The sequence below is a fragment of the Dermacentor silvarum genome, chromosome 11 (genome assembly GCF_013339745.2).
Source record: "Dermacentor silvarum isolate Dsil-2018 chromosome 11, BIME_Dsil_1.4, whole genome shotgun sequence".
Lineage (NCBI taxonomy): Eukaryota > Metazoa > Arthropoda > Arachnida > Ixodida > Ixodidae > Dermacentor > Dermacentor silvarum.
In genome coordinates, this window is record NC_051164.1 from 110,955,477 (window position 1) to 110,979,798 (window position 24,322).

General features: G+C 47.7%; 1 protein-coding gene across 1 annotated transcript in view; it reads left to right on the forward strand.

Moving 5' to 3' along the window:
- Positions 1–24,322, forward strand: part of LOC119433376 (uncharacterized) — a 119,231-nt gene that overhangs the window by 62,799 nt on the left and 32,110 nt on the right. Inside the window, exon 2 of the mRNA XM_037700544.2 lies at positions 18,348–18,504. Within this exon, the coding sequence (XP_037556472.1) occupies positions 18,348–18,504 (157 nt within the window). The remainder of the gene's footprint in view (positions 1–18,347; positions 18,505–24,322) is intronic.

Genomic DNA, 24,322 nt, shown 5'->3' on the forward strand with positions numbered 1-24,322 from the left:
GCTGCGAGTGTAGAGCTGGACCTCTTGTCACGTGAACTTGGAACAGACTTCGTCAATCTACCAAACTTTTTGCTTGCGTCCTCTTTCGGGGCGAACACATTACAGAACCGCAGTTACGAAACAAAGCGCTGTTGTCAGTGTCCAAGTCAAGGCGTTTAATTGAAGCTTCGGAAACCAGGCGAGCTGCTTATTCGCACTGAATCGAACGAATCCTTGCGCACGCTCCCGTCTGTTCCGTTGACAGTATTAGTATTATATTAGCTTTTTATTGTAAATCTAGCTACTAATACGCGATCCTTTATCTTGAAAGCTGCATTCGGGCACTTGGGTTGTGCTTGATACGTCGTTAACTCGATCAGCGTCACTCTCGCTCTGCCGTCGTTCTCAAAGGCGGCTTGACCCGTCTCGAGAGTAGCCTTCCGAAGCCCGTGTTTCAACTGAAAGAACGAACGACACATGCCTCAGCAAGCCATCACTCGTTCTTTTCAACAAAGAATTGCGTCTCTTGAAAGTGAATTGATGGAGAAACCTTCGAAGCTTTTCTGGAACTGGAATGAACTGGAAGGCAAACTTCCAGTTCATCAACGCTTCAACATTACCACAAGTTCAAAACAAATTTATTTAAATATGTGACATCATTCCAGAAAGTTAAAATACAGTTTCCAGTATTCTGAACCACAATACACACCTGTGTTCAAAATGAACGAGCTCGGCGTCAGGAGTAATTGTGCCACTTTTTCCCTCGTTGTCAACGCTGGCGTTAAAGTCACACGGACCACGCGTACAAAATAAGGCAAAAAGAGTTATTCGTCTGATTCGCCCACTTGTTTGAACGCGCTGTAATGAAAATGTGTTTAGCAGTCCTAAGTTAACAAAACCTTCAGAACGGTCATGTGACCAATGTGTTCTGTCATTGTCTTTTATGCATTTGCGCAGTGGACCGCTGCACACAGGTGTACACGCATCATGCATTGCCTTACCCGAGCTTCCTGTGATCGTTCAGCAATCACTTTCGACGATCCGTGCTTGAACGAAACAAAATTATTATTATTATTATTATTATTATTATTATTATTATTATTATTATTATTATTATTATTATTATTATTATTATTATTATTATTATTATTATTAAATAGTAGCCGAATACAGCATGACGAGAATCGGATGACGACGATGGCGTGACGACAACGGCGAGAAAACAATGGGCCTACCCAGAGGCCTGACGACACACCACCCACCAGCGCATACCCATGGGAGCATTAGACTGCACTATCTTCCGGATCGGCCCACGTAACACTGTCAACGGTGCCAACGGCGCAGAAACTGAGCAACAAGCTAGGAAAAAGCTAAAGCTTTAAAACAAAGCAAGTGGCCAGCAGGGAACTGCCAACGGCAGGGGCACAATGCCCGCCGGTGGCAGTTCAGGAAGGACAGGACAAACACAGAAATGGAAGGTGGCAAAATTGGAAGTAAAGAAGAAAGATAGATAACAGATCAAAAGGAAAACAACAAATCAAGGCGGCAAAGGTATCAGGCGTATTGGGACCCGTCGGAGTTCTTCATTGACGTCGATGGCCTTCTCGCACAAGGTGATTCCCTTCTCCCTCCGTATACCTGCTCCTCGGCGGCTGTCCATCTCGTCGGAGGTGAAGCGCGCGCGCACCGTCGACCACCGGCTGGAAAGCGGACACCGGGGCAGCCATCGATTGGCCGTAGACCCCCTCCTCCACACTCGCCGGCCGCAGGGCCGGACGCAGGAGGGTCCGAGCTGCCTTCAAAGTGCGGCCGCAGCCGTGGCGGCCGTCCGGCAGGCGAGGGCGTGCAGCCGAGGGGGGCCTAAATATAACGGCCGCTTCTCCGCGATCATCTCGGCGAGCGAACGCGCCCGCTCCTCTCTCGGCTCTGGCCCATCGGCGGCTCAAACCTCTCGATCGGCGAGCGCCGATAATGGTGCCAATGATGGCGCCTCCTCGTCGCCCATCCTCCGGCTGGGCGCTTGTCCGCCCGCCGCTAACCTGGTGGGACGAGGAAACGGCCTCCCTCTCTCTTCACGACGCGCTTCTATATATACGGAGGCGGCCTTCCCCTCCGCGGCCACATTTCTGCCGCGCGCGGAGGAGGTGCGGCTGGCATTCGCGCACACGCTCTTTTATCATCATCATCATTTATTTACCCCTAAAGGCCCGCGGGGACGTGCTATATTGGACGGGGAGAGAGGAAAACGCCGAATCAGAAAGAAGCGTCGCTCACATTGGTAAGTGTAAGGAACGGTGATTGCGTTGCTCGATGTATTGACGACATAAACGGAAGTTAGGTAAAGTTGGGCAAAAAAAAAGAACCAAAAGAAATTGAAATGGCTATGTCACACGCGCCTAGAACGTTTCCTATATATCATCATCATCAACCTATTGTTTATGTCCACTGCAGCACGAAGGCCTCTCCCTGCGATCTAATTACCCTTGTCATGCACTAGCTGATTCCATATATATATATATATATATATATATATATATATATATATATATATATATATATATATATATATAGTGCAGGATAAGTGCACGGTCCTTATGTGTGCGTTTCCTAATATATATATATTAGGAAACGCACACACCGTCAGGACCGTGCACTTATCCTGCCCTTCCGGTTGAACTCGGTATCTTTGATCAGCGTTTTCGTAACTGTTCACGCAAGTAGTGCAAAAAAAAAAAAAAAAAAACAGTGCTTCCTTCAAAAGTTCTGACCTGGTTAGCATTTTTTTTTCAGTTTTCGATTACACACGATGACACGATTTGTAAAGAGCTCGACCACTTATTTCTGGTATCGTTGTTACATGGTGGCTGTCCTCCGAAAAAAATAATTCTTTTGTTTTACCCTTAAGCGGGGAAAACACGCATTAAATATTTTAAGAAAGCATCGTGTACAGTGCATTAGACTGTGCGTGATACAACATTACTCATCTAGGTCCGCATTCACAAAAACCTCTTACGTTAGAATTGTTCGTAAGAAGAAAAAGAAAATCCGTGAATTTTGATGCTGGAATACTAGCGAATGCAGATGGCCAATGGCAAATAATAGTTACGAAGGAAAAGCGTTGGTTGGCGACTGTATGACGCAAAGTTGAAGCACGAAAGCATGTCTGTCCTCTGTCGCGTCGTCTCATAAAGGTTTGTTTTAAAGTTGGCTTGTTGGCGCCATTAGCTATGAAATACAAATCTTACGAAGAATCGGATGGTGCGGTTAGAAGCACGAGTCATAGCATCATGACATGATGATATCATTATACATGCGGTATTGCTCATGAAGTCATAAATGGTAACGGTATAGTAAACACGGCGTTTAACTGAGCATGTCCCCAACAGTTTTCGCCATGCGTATTTGATGAGGCTTAGACTGCGCAGCCCCGCCAGAAGCGCCTGGACTGTCCAACTGTTGTGCACCTAAAATACTGAGTTGTCAATTTTAATGTGAACTTTGCCCTTTTTCCAGTTCTTATATCCCCCACCCCAGTGCAGGGTAGCAAACCGGAAACTCGCCTCTGGTTAACCTCCCTACATTTCCTCTGTCTCTCTTAACGCGAACATACTCATTCAAAAGCTCTTCTGGTAGATATCGTAATTCCATAACCTTTACTGAATATCTCGATAAGTCCGACACTACTTGAAATACAACTTGAAGAGTTATGTTTGAAAAGTTTACAAATTCTGACAAGTTAACACTGTAATTAATCACTCAACCGCACAAGTTCCAGTTGCTGAACTGAGTAATGAAGTCGTATTCATTCAGCATTAATCATGTGCTTAGCACCACTTTCGAGAAATACCTTCTGAACATCGGTGGCGAAATGTATTGATGTTACAGGTAACATTTACCCGCACTGCATTTTCCACCCTGCAGATTATTGTTAACTGGAACGTCGATGTATGAATGACTCTTCAGTTTGTGATACATTTGCGATCTGTATGTGTTGCTGGGGATCTATAATCAGTCTATTTCCACTGAAATAGATAACAAAGTACATTAAAGTAGCTCTTGCCGATTTATACGGATAGTTGCATTTCGCCATAAAAAATTAATATAGAGTGCCGCATAACACCCAGTTAACTCAATTGAAGCTGAACAAAGACTTTCGACAAGAAAACGCGAAAAAAAAATCTCGGTGTTCAAGAAAAAAAAAAAAAAAGAAAGGACCAAGAAGGGCTGAGCAGAGGCGGTCCGTGATGCAAGCAGCAAACAAACAAACAAACCACCTGAACGCCTAAAAGATGCAAAGGATTGGGCAGGCGCTACATTTCGATTCGACAAGAAATACGCGCCCCGATACGTATTACCTGTCTGTGTAGTGACAGCTGAGAAATGATCTCGGCCATTTCTCGCAGCGATGCGCCATTGTTTCCTTCCTTTATATTATGAGCTTTTTCCCCCGCATGTAGAACATCTCAGGCGCCATTTTCTTATGGTCGTCGCCTCCAGCTAAGCTTCGAGACTGAACGGCTTGCTGCAGGGCTGAACATTTACGTGCTGTTTCCGAGGCACTTCTTCACGTGTTTTCTTCTCGCCGACGTCTGCATATAAAAGAGCGCCCATGTTAGCTTTCCTGAGGCTGTTTAGACGGCTTTTTTAAAGAAATATGAGCCACTTCAGATTCACTTATTTGTTTACGTAAATAAATAACGCGCCAGGAACAAGGGATTCTACGTCTAAAACAAATTCGGTAGTTTCGCCCAGAGGGTGAAGCATTGGCAGCGACAGCAAGGTTTAGCGTTGTGCTTGGCTTCCTTGGACCATGTCCTAACTATACGCTGGTGCGATATGTTGGCGCAACGCAGCACGCGAGACTATGCTGCGCAGGAGGAACAGCACCCTGGCAGCTAGCAGGCGTCTCACACCGCTGGCGGGATGAGGGCGCCACCAGTGGCGATACAGGTGTCGCACCTCAGCGGTGGTCGAGACGGGACCGACGGGAATTGCCATCGGCGTCAGTCAACACCAAGTGAAATATTACATAACGTTTACCGCGCTTTCTGCTCGGAGCAGTGCATAGACGCAGCATCTCAGCAGGATCGCTATAGTGTGCGTGCACAACGCTCAAGCCAGCATCGGAAGGCAGAGCGCTGCCTCCGCACAGAGGCGATTTAAAGTTCCTAGACATTTTCTGCTTTAAAATCTAGGGACTTTAAGGCGATTTAGCGTTGCGTTGACGGTGCGTTGACTTCGCTGATGTCGTTGTTGCAGCCAAACGCACCCCGCGTCTCTCAAGGTCCTATAACCAACCGCGCGCGCTAGCCGCGCATGCGCCGTCGAGAGGGACAGCAGGACAACGGCGGCGGCGACGTTTTCGCGCCTCGAGCGTCCGCACATACTAATTGCTATAGAAATGATATCCTTAATGGTAGTTTCGCGTAGCGTGCTAAACTCGATTTGTCAGCAGCGGCTTGTTATTGGAGGTGTTCACGCGAGTGCATACATACACACACCCTTCTGACTGCGTCTAAATCCGTAAAAAAGTCGTGAATGGTAAATCTTCAAATTAACCTTTTTTTTATTAGGTGAAGGTTTCAACTCTGGAATAATTTATCTTACGTAATTACTGTACAGTCTCGTTAAAGGAAACCTCCGCGGACCAGATATGTTTGTTTTGTTTCTATAGTTTGACGTAGCGCGGTAACCTGATTAAGGTTTGGATGCGTACGGAATAGAACAAGGGCGGGCGTGTGTAAATTATTTACGCTTCTATTTATTCTGAGAAACTGAGGCTGGGAAAACACGAGAATATGCTCATTGGGCAATCGAAAACAACTCCATCCGAGTTGCTATGGCCTTCCTAGTGGCTCTTCCTCACCTGGAACCTTTGCGTTATGTCGAATGTCCGAGGAAGTTTGCCGTTTGGGTGGTGTACTTCGTTTAGCGTTGCTCTAGTGAAGACGGTGCTTTCAAATTGCTGCTGTTCTATGGCGTATATGGAGAACTTGTGACTGGGCAAGATTTGAGAGGTCACCGCAAACGTAAATTAACTGTTAATGAGCTCGCACTTTCATTCGTTTTTGAGAACTCATTGTGCAGATAGTTATAAGCCACCATTGCAGGCGTTGCCATTATTATTATTATTATTATTATTATTATTATTATTATTATTATTATTATTATTATTATTATTATTATTATTATTATTATTATTATTTCGTTTGTATACATACAACACAAGGACACGAAGGAAACAGGGGGGAAGCAAGCTGACAACTGCCGCCGAGAGGGGCACAACGCCTGCCTACTCTTACAGGAGGAGGGAATAGACGAAATTAAAAATGAGGAAAGAAAATAAGCGCGTATCTCAGGCAGGCATAGTGCGAGCGAAAGCCGGTCGAGCGCTCCACTAGTGCTAGTGCACTAGTGGTGCGCGGTGCCACTCGGTGCACTAGCAGATCGGCATCGTAGAAAAACCCAGGGCTTACGCGCTATTAGTTTATGGTTTCATTTCCTATGGGTACAACGCTTTGTTACCGAAGTTTTATGTTTCGTTTGTGTTCGTTTAAGTTGGTTTTATTGGAACAGCGATCTCGAATTACGGCGAGTACACTCGATGACGTGCTGTTTCTGAAATGATGCTCAGTGCCTTGAGTCAAGCACTGAGCACGATCTCAGAATTCAAAATTTGCTTTCTGAGAAAAATTAATACTATGTTTTTATCGTTAAATTGATTCGAAAATGTTTGCATGTGAGCCAAAACCGTTATAAACCGTTACGTATCATTTTTTTCGTTTTTGGTAACGAGAACGGAACCTTTTTTCAGTGGAACGAAACAAAAACCAGAACACACCCTGTAATTAACTGTATGCGAGTCGGTTTACGGAATCAATAAGCATCGCGCGGAGGGCGAGTAGGAATATGGCGACCGCACCGCGTTTGTGGTTTCTTGCGTCATCGTTCCTCATCTTCTGCGCGTTGGAGTCACTGTTACTTTGGTTCACTCGTTCTCAAACACTGCCGCGACGCGACCCGTCAAGGCTACAAAAACCCGAGTCGCGACCCGCTGTCCTATATAATCGGTTAGGGACGTGTCTCCCAAACGCAATTACGACGGACGCGGTTGCAGCCAGCGCAGTAAAAAACGAAACTGTAAAGAACTGCAAGCAGTCACAGTTCAAACTGGGGAAAGGGACGGCCCTATAGGCGCAGCGCGACTGTGTCACGTGCTCCGAGGACGCGATGGACGCGGTGTCGCAGCATGGCGCCGGATCGTGTCTGGACCAAAAGGGAGGGAGGGGGGGTTGTACCCGCGATGACGGCAGTCGAGTGCGACCGGCGAAATGGCAAACCGCGCAGCGGGCAGCCATCTGTCGGCTTCCGGTTATCCTGACAAGTAAAACCGACGACGCCGAAGCAGGAAAACGGCCCGCTTGGCCTTTCGATATTATATACTATATACGTTCTATATATTTAGGGCACCGCTGACGTCTACGGTGCACCCGCCAGCGCCTTAGTCGCATTTTGCCTACTCAGCGAATTATGCGGTGCAGGGAACAGCTGTCGTTTCGATATACCTTTTCATTTAATAGATGATAGAAAATGTTGCCGTCTTTGAGCGTCCTCCTCGAATACTCTGTTGAAAATAAACTTACGTATATTGACGATGCAAGAACGAGGATGGAAGAAAACAAATGAAAGGCCAGAGTTATGAAATAAGTACCATAAAACGCACGCAAAGCTAAATTCAGGCAAATTAAATGTATAAAAGGCAGGTGAGCGAAAATAAAAAGAGTGAAGAGCTAAGTCAGATCACAGAAAGGCACATGGATTCAGTACCTGATTTTACGCACATTAAATATTTTACACTCTTTGGCGTGTTACTCTTTCACGCGATAATTCCACTTATTATGGTGCTACTCTGTCGGGCAGTTGTACTGTTACACCAAAAGAGTTAAGATTTTTGAAAACTCTACTATAGGGTTTTAAAACAAATAGCGCAGACTATGATATCGATTGTTAAAGGGAGACGTGCTAGAAGCGGATGTTGGTATCCATAAAGAAACCCAGCAATAAGAACACATTTCATTTCCTTTTATTCCCCCCAACGAGTGACAGCGGAATCAAATATACGAGATTCTCACATGATAAACAAAGCAAGAGCGGAAAAGTTTAAAGAGACACTAATAAAACTGTCTTTTGCCTTTGTGCGCTCCAGCTGGTCTACACGCATCGTTTTGATCATGTAATCGTAAGCCTGCGGAGTATGAGCCACCAGAGTCTACTTCTATGTATAAAGTCCTGTGCATACATGCTTTTCGCCAACCCCGTTATTAAGGGCTTTCTTAAAAGTTAAAGAAATCATCAACTGAAGATCTGGTCCGCTCTCTTGGTCATCGACACCAAAGGCCGTTTCAGCGATTCCAAGCAAAGCAACACTGCTGATTTATGAACGTTGCCCTCGTTACCACTGCCATGGCCTTAGTCACGAACCAGGCAGCGTCACTGCTCTCCAACAATGGTTAGCGTGCGCTGCGCCTGTGGTGTTGTGAGTGAGGGAGAGGTTTTGCAAGTGCTTTCGCAGGATGAATGAGCTGCAAATAGAGTCCGTCACAAAAGAGATATTGTGGGCGTACGTTATATTCCGCGCACCTGTATTATAGATCATGGCTTCGTGCTTGCAGATCGAGCACAGGTGCGGTCAAGACTGCAGGAAAACGAGCACTCGAGAACGGCGTACGCTTTTTGTCTTCAGGTCATAAACGGGGGCCCTAAGGATCACGATAAAAGAGTCAGCAAATGTTTACCAATTTAACTGCATGTTTCGACTCGATATGTTTATAATATCATTACTAAGCAACTATCCTTTCTTGATGCCGTGCCACAGGGGCGGAGCCACGTAAATTTATCGACTCTAGTAGCTTTATTGTCAAATGGTCATGGACAAATACAGAGCGAAATAAGAAATTTTATCGACGAAACCTACACAATCTCCTAGTGAGTGCGGATGTAAGCAAGTTTCCGACCTTCGCAGAAGATTTTGACCAGACACACGTGTTCTTGCCATAACGTCGTCGGATCGTCCTTCCAAACGTGAGCATAAAAGAATACAGCGTGGAGCGGCACAGGGCGCATTGGCACGTTCTAGGTTCCGATTGGCCCAGCTTCCCCTCAACCAATCTGGCTTTCACAACAGCGCGCGGATTCAGTGAGAAAGAGTGCCTAAGCACTCGAAACCTGCGACCAGTACACCGCAGCCGGTACAGTGCGAAGTGGGGGTGAGAGCCAAGCACAAATTGAAGTCCTCGCTCGAACTCAAGAAAAGCCCACGCGCTGGCGAGCGAGCCTCGCAGATTGCCTGATAGGCGAGTGTGTGCGACGCAACAAAGGAGCTGCAGGCTCGCATCTTTGCCGGCTCTTCTTCGCCGCTCTTCTTTGTGCGTCGGTCGGCGCGCGCCATTGTGCGCGAGAGATGAAAATGCTTGGGGGCGAAGCTGGGGCTGCGCGCAGCGCGCGCTACAGCGCGAACGTGTCGATAGTGGGCGAGGGTGGCAAGGAGATGTGTACACACCTGCGCCGGATGCGCTGGCCGCAAACAACAACGAGGCTGGCCGCACGCATCTCGAGATATTCTCACCGCGCGAGCTGAAATAAAACGTCTGGAGTACTGGAGTCTGGATCTTGGAGCGAGCGAGAACTGTTCTTTTTATGTCTTATTTATTATACCATTGCGGTGCCGTGATACATCTGTGCTCGGGCTACATTTCTATAGAGACAGTACCCGTTTCTCTTCCCCCGTACACCTGCTTCTGATTGTGCTGTTATCACGTTCAACAAGCAGCGAACGGTTTTTGAAGTGTTCGCTTACGCTTGGCTCAAAAGGAAGCGACGAGACCGTTACAGTCAATTAATAAAACCAATTCAATGCGCTTTAGATATACCCATTGTTCTTTCTGCGACAACTCGTTTAAATAATTATTTATGCAGAAACGCCTGACGACGCATATGCGTAGCCTAAGGCATACCGATTGTCTCCGTGCCGTTTTACTGTAAGCTAAAATGTTTGGCACCGCTTAATGGCGCGCTAGAATCGGTACATAGGCGTGACAAGTGTAGTACCTGGTTTAGTTTCCGTAACGTAACCTACTTTTAACGTTAGTTATTGCCGCGTTTCTACGATGTAGTTTAGAGCGTTCATTACACTTTCTTAGAGAGATAAAACTTCTTTATTGTGAAGTCCCTGCTGGGTTCGAAAGGGGGACGGAGGGGCCGGGATTGTAGTCTTGTAAAGCTTCCCTTTAAAGCATTCGCGGGAGATGCAATGATGGAGAGCCTTAGGCAATTTCCACCGTATGCAACTTAACAACCGCGAAAATAAACTAAATCTAAGATTCAGCGGGCGTGTGCAACGTGTTTGCCACCTCGTATAAGATTACTTGCAACGACAGCAACAGTTAAAGATAGAAGTACTGCGTAGCAGAGTATACGATTGGTTACTACTTCTGACAAAGACGACGGTATCGATCAAACAGGGTAAGTGTGCACTAACCAAGGATGCTGTATTGTTTTTGTTGCTTTTTTATTGGTATTGCTGGAAATGGGTAGGCAGAAACTGACAAAGGTAGCAACCGAGATAAAACAATACAGCAAGTGATAGACTAAGAATGTGAGCAAGATGGATAAGTGAAGTAGTCAAGTAAGCAATTTCATTCAGTAGGGAATACTGAGAAAATATATCGTAAACAGCGAAAGCTTTCCCACCGGCTCGTTTTTAATTGTGGCTATGATTATTTTATTGTCATAGTTGCGTGAGTATGTACCGCAAGCCAGGCGGGAAAACAGCTTCTGCTCTTAACGATGACACCGAGCTTCCGCTTCGGTGGCAGCTTATTATTATTACTTTTCACAGAAGCTCTGCACGGTATATGTATGTGGGCGGCACATGTACATATGAGGGGTATATGTTAGGATGCCTTTCTAGTTCACATAAAGACGCTGCTTACAAAATGGAGGTGGCGTACATTCGCTTTAGTTGACGTAATAGTTCAGCGGAAATCCGCTAGGTGGAGATAAGTAATTAAAGGGAAACCTAAAGGGAGTTTCCCTTTAATTCGCTTTAGTTAAAATCTCTTTTGTATCCTCTAACCTTGGAGTCGCTTGCCCATGTCTCTTTAAAATCATTTGGCTACAATGACACTGCTTTCAACATCAAACACAAAGCGCTTTTTAGGGTTCGCGGAAGTAAGCTTGCACTGAAATTCTTGACCGTTTTAATACGAATATCCTTCTTGGAATTGTCAGACCAAATTTATTTCCGCCTATTTCGCTATCTAGCTATCCCACTAAAAATGTGGACCGATCCCGGAGGTATAGCGCAGGCTAAAAATGTGAGCCGTTCACGTGGGTATGTGCCACTGGATATGTGTCAATATTCAATGAACCTATATGACGCGAACTTGGGTCAATGATATGTGCCAGTACGCGGACTTCGCGGCGGTGACGCCGCCAGAAGGCACTACGTGTCTTAAGGCAAGCGCGAGAAAGGAGCCCGGTCGTAGTACAGGCCTCATATATGGCGCGTTTCGGCTATTCGCATACTTGGGTAGTCATCGTAGATGAGTTCTGTACGAATTTTTTATGATGTTACGCTCGTTTAGGAACATTTTGACAATTTCCGCCCACATGCCTGAAGCAACGCCATGTGTTTTGCAACCTGAATGATATTGCAGCGCAACTTAGAGGTGGGCACACGAGGACATGTCGACAGCAGAATGTTGCCATTTTGTAATGTATTTTCTGCCTTTGTGATAATGTGTGATGCATTTTCATTTCCTTCATGTGAAGAAGAGCAGCTGGTAGTACACTACAACCGCGAAGCGGGCTTTGCCACAATGTGAGTGTTAGTGCGTCGAAGCAAACACGCCTTCTCGGGGTTTTAGTCATCGGCTGACTTGCGCGTTCGTGGCATTTTCTTTTTTTTTCCCGCCGTTTTCTTCTTCCCAGCAAAAAAGAAGTAGTTTTCAGGGAACCGTGTAAAGGCGATGTTTCGCAAAGAAAGCTCGACAAACCCACAAGTGGAGGCTCCGACGGGGCCACTAAACCATCTGCTGGATGCCGAGCTCTCCCCGGACGTCTCGAAGCCAGTGACGTCTCCTTCGCGAGGGCTGAATGTGCCTAAGCACCGGCGCAGCCAACACCTCCCGGCACACATGCTTTCCCAACTGCGACCGAGGGCGGCGGGGGAGTGGATGTCCGCTCGTGGCACGGATAGGAGGGCGGGGTGTTCGGCGGGGAAGCATCCGCCATGAGTCACGATCCTCGCACGACGGCGGACAAAGCGAGCTCCACACCCGTCGGTGCGCTGGAATCGATGCGGCGGCTGCAGCGGCAACGGGAGCGCGCGGCATGGGACCACCACGTCGGCCGGGGACTCCGGCAGATTTGTTACCCAGCGAACCGTCCTGCGAGCAGCGCGCGGAGAAGAACCGGGAAGGGGGGAGGAGCGCACGCTTTTGTGCCTCGTGCCGGCGCTGCTGCTGCTTCGCGACTGATCCATCGCCGTATTTGCGTGCACCACTGGGACAGTTAGCCCGCATTCGTGACGCCCTGCTCACTATCAACTTGCAAGCGAAGTACATTCTAGGCATTCTAGCTTCGGCCACGGGACCTAGTGAAAGCGCCTCCAAACGTGACATTAAAAAAAAAAATCAGTTTTGCTTAGCGACACCCGATTTACATTGACCCTCGCAGAGGAGCCGTACTTGGTTGAACGATTAAAGCTCAAAAGAAGCAGCAAATATTGTGGCAATCGCAAACCCTCACAAATCACCTATGATCCATTCCTGTTATTGCTTTTATATTATTCGCCTGTAGCTACAATTACTTTGCCCTAGCATCCTTTGTGCGCCGTAGATGCCAGTCAGCTCGCGTGATTGCACTCGTGCATGCGTATTCATAGTCACGGAGTGCGCACGCAGTACATTAACGAATCAGGCACGGCCAATATTGAACGCATGACGCTATTTGACCTGACTATGGACGAAGCATTGTATGCTTCGTTACCACAACGGCATATGTCAGGCTGAGGCTGAAAGCAGCAGCGAACGCCTAATAAGGTGGGCGTGCGTAATATATTGGCTGACATTTGCAGTTGTGACAATGATGATGCCAACCAAGGACTGACGCGGAGTGGTACTGGCAGCCATATACAGCAGATGACATATATTTGTATTGTAACAATGAAGCGAAGTTGAAGCTGTTATTTTCGGCGTGATTTCCTTGTTGGTGATTGCAACAGAGCAAAAGGATAAAAAGCAATGCAAAATGTTCTGTTATGTGAGTATAATGTATGTTTATTGGCGGGTTGAGATTATTATATTCAGATGGAAAATGTCATTAACATTCCATGGTACTGGACCACTGTAGGCTATGTTAAAGTAAATTGTGACCACAAAGTAGGGCATCAGAATGTGAGGGCTTTGGTAGTCGACAAAAAGCAATCAGAATGACTGCGCCTGATGTGGAGAGCAGACAGCGTCGTTATTGCAAACAACGAGTTCGTCGATTGATCACAAGGGAGATCGATTGTTGGCAATGGTTAGCCCCGGGTCAATAGGCTGTACGTGGCGCGAGCTTCGTGCATATATGAACCATCGATCACTCCAACTGGCTAAATCGCCAAGGATTACGCTCTCTAAAGACACAGTCTTACTTCTTAGCCTTCCGCGCAGTCGAAAATGTACAAGCAGCACGCGATGCGTGAGATGTATACAGATATAAGGCAACTCTGCTGCACCTATCTCACGTTATGTAAGACGGCTTGCATTCTGTTTTCTTTATCTTTTTCCCTTAGTTTTACCGCATTCTAGTGAATGACATCTAGCAGCAGAGACGGTCTGCTCTAAATTCACTGCTCTGAATTCTTACGCCCTAGACGAATAAAGAAAACAAAGTAGGAGAGGAGGAAACCCGCACGAGCGAGTCACCTCTGAACGAGTAAAGCGGTAGGAACCGCGGCAGCGAGGCAAGGGAATTCAATCTGTCACGCACGGGATTACGCGTTCAATCCCCGGCTCGGCCCCCCGCTGCACCGAACTAGCGCGGCGTGTCCAGCCCGTGAGCGGCACAATGCGCGGCCGGCGCCGATAAGAGGCCTTTAATAGCGGCGCGAGCTCGCGGACTGGGTTCCGCGCGCTTTGCTGCCTTTAGCGGCGGCGGCGCGCACTATCGTTTTATGCGCGCGCTGCGGCCACACAATGAGTGCCGATTCGTGGCCTGCTGCCCAGTTGCGCGGAAACGAGATTGCTGTTCCCGCCGCAACACATTACCCCCCCCTCCCTCTTTCCGAACCCCCTCACGTTCTCGGACTCGCGGCCAACGACGGTGGCACGCCGAGGCTAGAATGCCAGGAGCGTCCGGCATCGCGCTTCTGTTCTAGCAGGCCGATCGGTCTCCGAAGCTGTACGCCTGACCAAATAAGTCGGCGCGCTTCCTGTCTCGAAACAGCAGGCAAGCAGCGCGGTACAGAATGCACGGGAGGCTGTTTACGCTGCCTCGCTCGTGGCCTCAACAAAACTGTGCACCACTGCGAAAGGTCGAGCTCTCGTCTCCCACTCGGCACAAGGAGGGCGTCGGCCCATTTACTCCAACCACGGCGCAAAAGTCGAAACACACCCTCGCCTGCTGCAGACGACGCTGCAGTACAGGCGGTGTAAAACAAAAACAGCGCACATGCCAATATGTTGGCTGCGTTTATTTCCGCACAATTAAGAAAGCAGCTGCACTCACTCTTGAGTAATCACGATGAAGAATTTGGCGCTAAGGAACGTCTACTTTACAGTATTTCACAACCTACTTTGGTTTCTGATAACACTGAACCTACTGCACTCGAAACCGAGGCTACGCAATAATACAAACGCCATGATGTAATTAGGACATACAGCACTACGTTGTGACGCGCATAGAAGTTGTAAAAGAACGCACAGCATAGGTTTGGGAGGAATGGTTAATGCGCAGTAAAGGTTAAGAATGCTTAACGCACAGGAGAGGAATGGTTGATGCATAGTGAACACCGGATGTGCTGCCGCCAGCAGGAACCGCCGCGTATAACAATAGTGGGAGCGGGGGGGGGGGGGGGGGGGGTACAAGTATACATCCCACTGCTTCAACGAGCGCGCACTCCAAAACGCCGCGAAAAGTTTGCGATTTACGACAAACGGTGCAATCACATTTATTGGACGGCTGTGCGGCTGCCTGGGCGCGCCATTTGTTTGAGCATGATGCTTTGTGGGAGCAGCGATGGAGCTAAGTATTTATAATGTTAACTGGTGCCACTTCCGTTTTCACGAAGGAGCGGCCAAAACGTTGGTAGTGGCCGCCGCGCGTGTCGCTCTCGTTTTCGTCGTTGCTTAACAATTTGTTATCCGGAAAACAAGTTTTCATCGTCACGTGTTTCCAGTTTGGGATGAAGCTAAGCGCTTGCCGCGTTTTTTCAAGACCACCGACAAACGTCTGGAAGATGCGGGAGAACATACGTAGAGAGTGACCGTCCTTTATCACGGAGAGAAACTCGTTCAGAAAAAAGACGCACGCATCAACCGATTCAGCGCGCGAACTCAACGCAGTTCGCTGTGCCTTCCGGTTTACCGCCTTCACCGGATGTCAAGGCAAAGAGTATACAAATAAAAAAAAATGTTCCGCCTGAATCCGCTCAGAGACGTCAAAGTACGCGTACTGGTTTCAAGGCGCGGTTAAAGTATAGTTCCGCATTGAAACCTGCTGTGGAGTGAAATCTTTAGCGGATGTACGCCGCCCGGCCAAACATTTTTTTTTTCGAATTTACGAGCCGCGAAGGAAAATGCGTAGGCATTTCCTCTTAGTTTGTCTGCAGATACGAGAATTAAAGAGTCTGTGTTGCACGAGATGCGGCAGTTGACTGCGAAGAAACTTTTGTTCCTTATCACTCACGTGTTGGACAAACATTAGTGGTTGATATAATATATTCGCTCTCTGCGCGGTCCTTAACTTGTTCTCGAGCTTTGTTAACCTAGCTCTAAGTTTCTGCCCCATGTGTTAGCACGGCAGAATGCAATGGTTGTACACTTTTCTTTTCAACGACAGTGGTAAGCTTCCAGTCAGGATTTGGTAATAACTGCCGTATGCACTGCAACCGATTTATATTTTCCTCTAAATTTCCTTCCCATGATCGGGGCGTCCTGTAAGTAATTGACTTAGATAAACGTACTCCTGTACAGACTATATCTAGAGGCTGACTGGCGATCCTGAATTCTTGTTCCCTTGCTAGGCTATTGAACGTTATCTTTCACTTCTGCATATTAATCTTCAACCTTACTCTTACACTTTCTCGGTTAAGGTCCTCAATTGATTGCTTAACATTAACATTCTTTTGCGCCTTTCATAGCTGCCTGCACACTCGTAGCGCACGAGCAAATCCGGAGTTTCAGCATCGCTGTTTTATAGATAGAGAGAAATACAAAGGGTCAAGATGCAGCATGCTTATTTGAACCAACGGTATTATACACAGCAAATGTCTAGAAGATGGCTGGAACTGTCTACTCAAATGTGCCGTCGTCCATGTTATTTTATGCAACTAATGTAGCGGCATAAGCAGACAGTTCAGTGGTGTTCCTTGTACTATGGGTACTTGGTACTATGGGTACTTGTTTTAAGGCGTAATGTTTGGTATGTAGTATATGTGTTCTGTAATGCTTGCGTTGTACATTATTTAAGCAGCGTTCTGTGATATATGTTGTCATATACCTAACGGTAGCGCAGGCCAGCTTGCACTAGGATAATTTGAACGTCTTATTCACTCTTTTCAAGTTTAGCACTAAGAAGTGCATAGTCCATGTACCTACTAATGCATGGCAGTATTTGCAGTAGAAAATACATTACTCTAGCTGTCTTTGATTATTTTAATTTTTTATTGTATTTATTTCAATATCCTAAAGGCCCTAGCGGCCACTACATAGGGGGGGGGGGGGGGGTCAGGTGAGTACATAAATATCATTTATAAAGATTATAAATCGAAGACAAGAATACTTACAACAAAACAAGAAAAAAGAAACCGCGAGTTAATTTGAACCAAGGTGTCCAGAATAGCATAGAAAAAAAAGTAAGCCAAATACATCGATGACGAGTACAGAGCATTTTGTTATATAGCCATTAAAATACTGATCAGGAATACATTGGAAAGAACACTGCATGCATATCGCGTACAAATACCTGTATATGAAACGAAGACAGGCAGACACAAGTTAGCAATGTTTTTCACTTTGTAAATAGCCCAGCAGCGCTGAGTGAAATATTGAAGTATCTGATATCTCGGTGATGTTGGACGACAGGGAGTTCCATTCGTTTATACACAATGCTAAAGGCGAATTTTGGTACTTCTACGTCCGAGCGAAAATGGGTGATACTTTGCGCGCATGATCGAGACGGGGTTGAAGTACGAGTGCCTGGAAAAATGTGCGATTGGGCGAACGTTGCGTTGCCGTGGTAAAGCGAGCAAAAAAAAAAAAAAAAAAAAAAAAAAAAAACGATAGTCGAGTATGTCGCCCGCGCATGACAAGCATAGCTAGATTAAGTTCTGCTTTTAGGAATGAAACGCTTATGAAATGTGAATAGGATGGCGTGACAAATCGCGCGGCTTTGTTCTGTACCATTTCGAGCATGTTAGTAAGACCTACCAGGTGAGGATGCCATATGATAGAAGCATATTCTAGAGAGGGCCGAATCAATGAATTGAAAGCGTGCAGTCTTGTATCTTTATTAACGAAATGCAAGCATCGTTTAAGGAGGCCGAGCTTCTTGAAAGCATTATTGGTAATATGCTCGATGTGAGCAGCCCAGCTTAAATCGGAAGTAAGTATGACGCCCAGGTACTTAAATGACGTGACTTTTTCGATTACTGTGTCATTTATTTTATGAGACTTTGAGCATGCAGAAGAAATCTTAGTAAATCTTAAGTGCTTGGTTATTTCGACGTTAATTTCCATTTGCCAAATACTGCACCATTCCTTCAACCTTGAGAGTTAAGATTCTAGTTCTGCGACGTCGGCCGTGCAAGTTATTGTGCGAACATGTATATTGTCCAAGCTTCTGTAGACCCGTAACGGAGAAAATTTTAGGGAATTTATTTTACGCCTTTGTCTGATACGCTACTACCACTTTCTATGCTACTACTACTTTGTATACTTCCTTAAGTTTCAGTGACGTTTTGGCGTATTCCGTTCATTCACCAAGAAAAAGCTTTTCATTTGCTCGTTTTGAAAACGTTACGCGCGTTGTGCGCGCATTGAACCCTTCGTGGAACACTGCTTACCATGCCTTTCACCACCCCCTCGTTTTCCTGTGTGCAGACCCGGGCCGCGGAGGAGGGTGCGAGTTCCCTCAGCGCTGGCGGGGCGTCTGGTTCCAGAAGGGTGCCCACCCGGCCATCAGCATAGAGCGCACGCAGATCACATTCAAGGGAACCTGCGTCCAAGCAGACGGAGACATGTTCCTCATAGAAGACAGGTATACTACCGAGTTTTTTTCTTTACCCTGCTATTCGCTTGTGGAGCCGCGCAAATAAATGACTCATGGTTCTTCATTCTTCAAACTAAACATATTCGCGCAAACAGAAGCACTGTTGGCTGTTATTGTGCATTGTTCCAAACGTTATTTTGACCGGGCCAACGCGACCGACCAACTACCGCGGATGAACGAGAAGGGTCGGGCCAAATCTATAAGAAACAAGAAAAGCTGCAATACTAATCATATAGCGCGTTGAGCCAACGAACCTCTCAAAGCGTCTTTCATAAGATAACGTATTTGTTACGCGAACGCAAACTGGCGAATTCACGGTGTTATATGATGAGTTCTCGAACACTGCGCTCAGGCATCGGATCTGAAGGCTGCTGGAGACAAGGAGACTGTGTATTCAGATGAAAAACGAGGGTTCATTGACGTAGATATGGTTATATATATTAGACGGACGGGAACATTAGCAACGCTGGCTCACACACGATGTTGGTAGCGACCACGGAGGAAGGAAAAAACTGAGGAGGGGCCCTACCCCCTCTGCGCGCTAGGAGAAAAGTATGGAGGAAGTGACGTAGCATGGTGATGTAGTCATGGTATTTTTCTTTATTTTCTCACGATTTTTGCCCTGTAGCGGCCATGTTGTCGTGGCACAATGGCGGCTTTGTTACGGTGTGTGCGCTCACACCTGCTGCACCGTAGGTTTCGTACCGTGGCAAAGGCGTCGTGCGAGCAGGTTTATTGCGTTAGTGTCTGCGTTTTGTTCCGCTGTTTTATCTGGACCGTGCTCTCCCGGATGTTGATGTGACCAGGTGGGACTGGAGGAACCCAAACGCGTGATATGAATGCGCATGCAACGATGTACGCAATGTACCGCGCCACGGCAATGGCCACGGACTAAGGAATATCTGCGGGAAATTTTGCCCTCTTCGGCGGTGAAGTGAGCGATGAAGGTATCGTTTTAAAAAGACGCAAGAACTGGGCAGCGGCCGGTACCTGCTGTTAGTGAGAACAGTTCAATTGACTGGGCTGATAGGATAGGATAGGAATTTGTCCAACGGTTATGGCTGTTGGTGCCCGGGGCTAAGCTGCCAGAAGCATCTTTATTTTCATAAAAGCCGGTAAAAGCAGCGAATTCGACCGCACGGTCGAATTTCCGAAGTTCATGATTAACTTCTTTCAACATGAAGTCGACAACGGTAATGCGATGACACATCGCGATTACATCTTTCGGTTTAGGATCGCTGTGGTGCGCGTGCGCCCGAGCAGCCCGGTTGCGCCCAGCGCGTCGTGGTTTCGCGAGAAATGTGAACAAGAAAGGAGAATCTGCCACGACAATATGGCGGAGTAACGCCAACTTCCGACGTCACTTGGCTTCACAAAGAGTGACGTCAGGGCCTCTCAGTTTTTCCTTCCTCATGGTAGCGACCTATATATACGAGAACACTTCGAGAAGAAACCGAAACAAACAAGACTGCTACTTATGCCTGCTGATCATAGAGTCACCAATGGGCGCTCCCTCTACAGTAATTTCTAAACCAAGTGTGACACCTTAGGCAGACTGTCTCCACAAATATCGGATCTTCGTATTTGTGTTGAGCACCGTGTATTGTTTTTTTTTTTCATCAGGTCGGTGCAATCGTCGAATTTCGATCCTTCAGCTCGACCCTGTAATGCCACAACAAATTGTCACACGACCAAGCTGCCCCACCGTCATCGCCGTTGGCCGCTCGCGACGTGTTGGATCTAGCCATCATCGGAATTCGCGAGCGGCCGCTCTGATGAGTTCCATCCGCGGAGGGCTCGGCCTCATCGGTGTCATTCCGGCGCCAGGGTGTGACGCGCGCCAGGTGCGGGGTCGCTGCGACCAAACGGCTCGGAACAATGAGCAGGCGCGGGGCTCATCGGCGTCTCGATCCGTGCGACGAACCCGGCGATGGCTGCTCTCGGCTTCTCTCTCCTTCTCTGGCTTTGGCTTCGGTTTCTGCCCGCGTAGAAACCAGACGACGCTGCGCACGGCGATGGGGGAGGGACGGAGAGAGACGGGAAAAGAAACGGGGCGCTCGGGGGGGCCAGTGTCTGTTGTTTTCGGTGAATCCACTGGCAGCGCAATCGAAGCTCCTCTGGAAGGCCGCCAGCAAAGCGGCGGCCGCCGTCCGCTGGAGGGCGCGTTGATTTGTTTCGGGAAATTTGGGGGCAGCCGAGCGAGTGCACCGACGGCGGCGGCGGCTGAAATATGTGTGCGCGACGCCGTTAGCCATCCCATTGATTGGCGGCCCCCGGCTCGAGTCGGGGGAGGGGGGGTCTCGACGTCTCGTTGTCTTCCTCCCCCTCCGCTTCCTCGCCTGCTTCCGCAGCTGTCCCGCGGTTCCGCTCTTCACGGAAGCGCGCGACAGGCCAGCCGTGATTGATTCTGCCCGTTGAGTGACGTGTTGTTCCGCGCCCGCAAGTATGGTTTCGTGCGCAGTGCGCATGTATACGCTAAGCTGCCACTGAGGCGCTTCACCTCGCGTATTTCTGGCCATTTTTTTTCTTTTTTGCTGGTTACGTTTCCGCTTCCGACGCTGAGCGGCGTTGAATCGCAGTCTCCCGTCACTTGACTTCCTCCCGGAGCTGCCGGCAACGCCGGTCTGTGGAAATTGCCCCGCCAAAAAACTCGACGCGGTCAGCGCACAGGAATTTCGCGCCCCGAGGGCTTGAGCTATGCGGAACACGAGTTTCCGCTCGTGCCAAGCAGTCTGGGCATGGCGGACACGGGCTTCGACCAAACGAATGACGGGGACACGAGAACGAGAATATGGGGCACCTCTCAAGGCTGCGAAACTCATTTAAGTCTAGCGTAAAAAAAGTTGGACCAGTACACGCTGACGTTTAATGGGAACTTTCACAATTCATTCGCGAACTTCTGAACTCGCTGATCAACTCGCAAGTTTGTCGCGCAACCAACGCTCTTGCAGACTTCGTCGTTTTTGTTCGTCCTGCATGTAGCACCACCGTAACACTGTTTCTCATTAAAATAATCTAAGTATTCAATCGTACTAATACTCTGATATTTCTGCGAATATCTCCAGCGTCCATTAAATAATGTTTATCCCCCCCCCCCCCCCCCCCTCTGACGTTTCGTACAAACTGGTACACTGTGTACTGTTTTACGCTACGTACTTTAAGCGAATGAGAACTTTCTTTTTTTTTTTTAAATGCGAAGCACTTTAGGGGCCCGGGCTGTCGGTGTCTAATGTGATGTCATGTCGTCGTGGTCATTTGCGAAAACAATATCTGCCGAAAACTCGCTTCTCGTTCACTTGGTATACACCGAAATCGGCATGTCAGGTCATGAAATCAATAACATCACATGCTCGCCAGTTACGTCACGATTAACGATAATAAAATCACGTGTGGCACGTACCCGCATTGGATGTGCGTGTATGAGCCAGGGATATGCGGGAATTAGCAGAAACTCGTAAAAATCGCTTCCAAAACGCCAGTCTGAGCGCAGCTCAAGAGAGGGCGTCACCACCCCACAAGGGCCTGATTCCTCCTCACTTGTGCAAGAATAAGCACAAGAATAACATAAGGGAAACACCAGCGCATCACCGCTCCGCACTTCCCCAGGTTTCACGTTAGTGGAGCTGCATTAGCGCTGGATTTGAACTACACAAGCGCAGAATTTGAGCGAAATTGGAGCTACATTAAGCGTAGGATTTGAGCAGGGTTTTTTTTTTCTTATCTCAGGTATATTGTTTTTCAAATTATTGCGTGTCAGGCTGACTGGAAATCCCGGTATCCTACTCTACCTGCTCCTTTCGGGCTCACGTATGAGGTGCAATTGGTTCGGCGTTGCCACCGTAGGTAGCGGAAGCGACTTCTACTAACGTGTAAACTTAACGGGTCCGCTAATGAGTGTAACCACAAGCACTTTTACTGAACCATCGCGTGACTATAAGCATCGAACTCGAATTAGGTAACCAACGCGCGTCCAAGATCAATAAGTATTCCACTCAAGAGCGGTGCCGAGGTAAAGAAGGTTATTACGGTTAGGAATCTCGGTTAGCGGCACGCTTTGCGGCAAACAATCGATAAATATCAGTGACACGAATGGCGAGAAATGCAAAATTTGATGCCCATCTCGAAGCGTGTTCAACCCAAACTGGACTTGTTGAGATAGCGCTCTATGGCTATTGTGAGTGCTCGTGCGTCTCGCGTATTGTGCTCGTTAACGAGTACTCCCACGAACACTCGCAAGCACTAATTTTCAATACGTCCGCAGTTTCCTTCGATATATGGACTTAGCTACGCGTTCAACAGACATTTTTATCCGTCTCCCTTTTTTTCTTCTGCGTTACGATATATGACGCGATGCACTAGGCGCTGTTACCCGCTATAACGATTAACTAGATGTTTCAACATATTCCGATAAAAGCACACGCGCAGCAGATATTTTTTTTTTCGTTCAGGGTTAAGCCTAACCATCGCTTAACTTCCGTTTCGGCCGCTTTCAGGCCACGTCTCGTCGAAGTTCGCATAACGTTTCCTGCACTGGTGCACGGCGTTTCTGCGTCGAAGCATGACGAAGCCTCCTTCGACCAGCAGACTTGAAAGACCACCTGAGAGCGCTCAGCTCTGTTGCTCGCCGGCCGACGCAACCACCATTCCGGCCCTAAGTGCCGCGGAAAAAACATACATTTCAGCTCCTCTGGCAGCTTGATTTTTTTCGCCCTTCTTCACAGCAAACCTAGCGTTGCCTCGGATACAAATTAGTAAATACAGCGGCCAAACGGGCCGCCGACTCGTCAGAGGCTAATGGCCCAAGAACTCGGGAGCCGGGTGAGATTAGTTCCCTAAGGCCGGCCTGAGACCGCCCTTACCTCGGCCGTGTGGATCCGAAGGCGGATCAATAGCGCGGTTGCCTCACTCGCCTTTCCGCACCGCGCTCTCCTCAGCCGCTTTCGATCTCTTGGCTTCGAGACGCCGCCGCGGCCAAGGCCATTCCTTCTGGCCGGTGCGCGGGCTCGCATCGGGCCGGCTATTTGTAAACCGGTGACGTTATTGGTATTGATTGTGAACATACGTGACTGAATCACCGAGCGGGCCTGCCTTCTTCGTGACGGCGAAGACGGCTGCGGGGAGCCGAAGTTGCGCAGCTCCGTAAGAACACGGTTTTTGCCTGTCGTATACCAGCGGCGCACTCTCGCAATCGACGATAACAGCGGAGACGCGGTCTATTTGCTGGATCGCAAGAAAACTCGAGTGACCAAACTGAAGTGGACGGCGGGAAAAAGCTGATGGATTGTGACGGCCTCCAAGTGAACGATAATGCATATATATGATCGAACCAACTTCAAGTATTTTAGGTACACGTGTGTAGAGTGTCACAGCACCGACGAAGACAGGACAGGCATAAGTTCGTCACTTGTAGGTGTTCACATTATAGCTCGACTGGTACCGACACGATCTTTTTTTCGAAATAAGTAGTAACACGCTCGTAGTAAGCAACAGCGCGACTTTTGCAACCGTGAACATGTAGCAACTTGCCAGTTGTCTCTCTCCATAAGAAATAGGCTGCCGGCTGTGGCAAAACATAAGAAGAAAGATTGCAACACACATTTGATTAACTGTACGTAAGGCAGGCAATGAAACTTCACCATAATTCACATAGAGGTTAGAAAGGCTACGTATACCAGCTTGGAGTGAACTATGACTGTAGAAGTACAGGTTATTTGTAGACTACTTGGTCCATTCTAGAAATTTGAACCTGTAGCACAACAATAAAAAAATGTTCTTATGCCGCCACTGAGGATTTAATTCGTTTGCA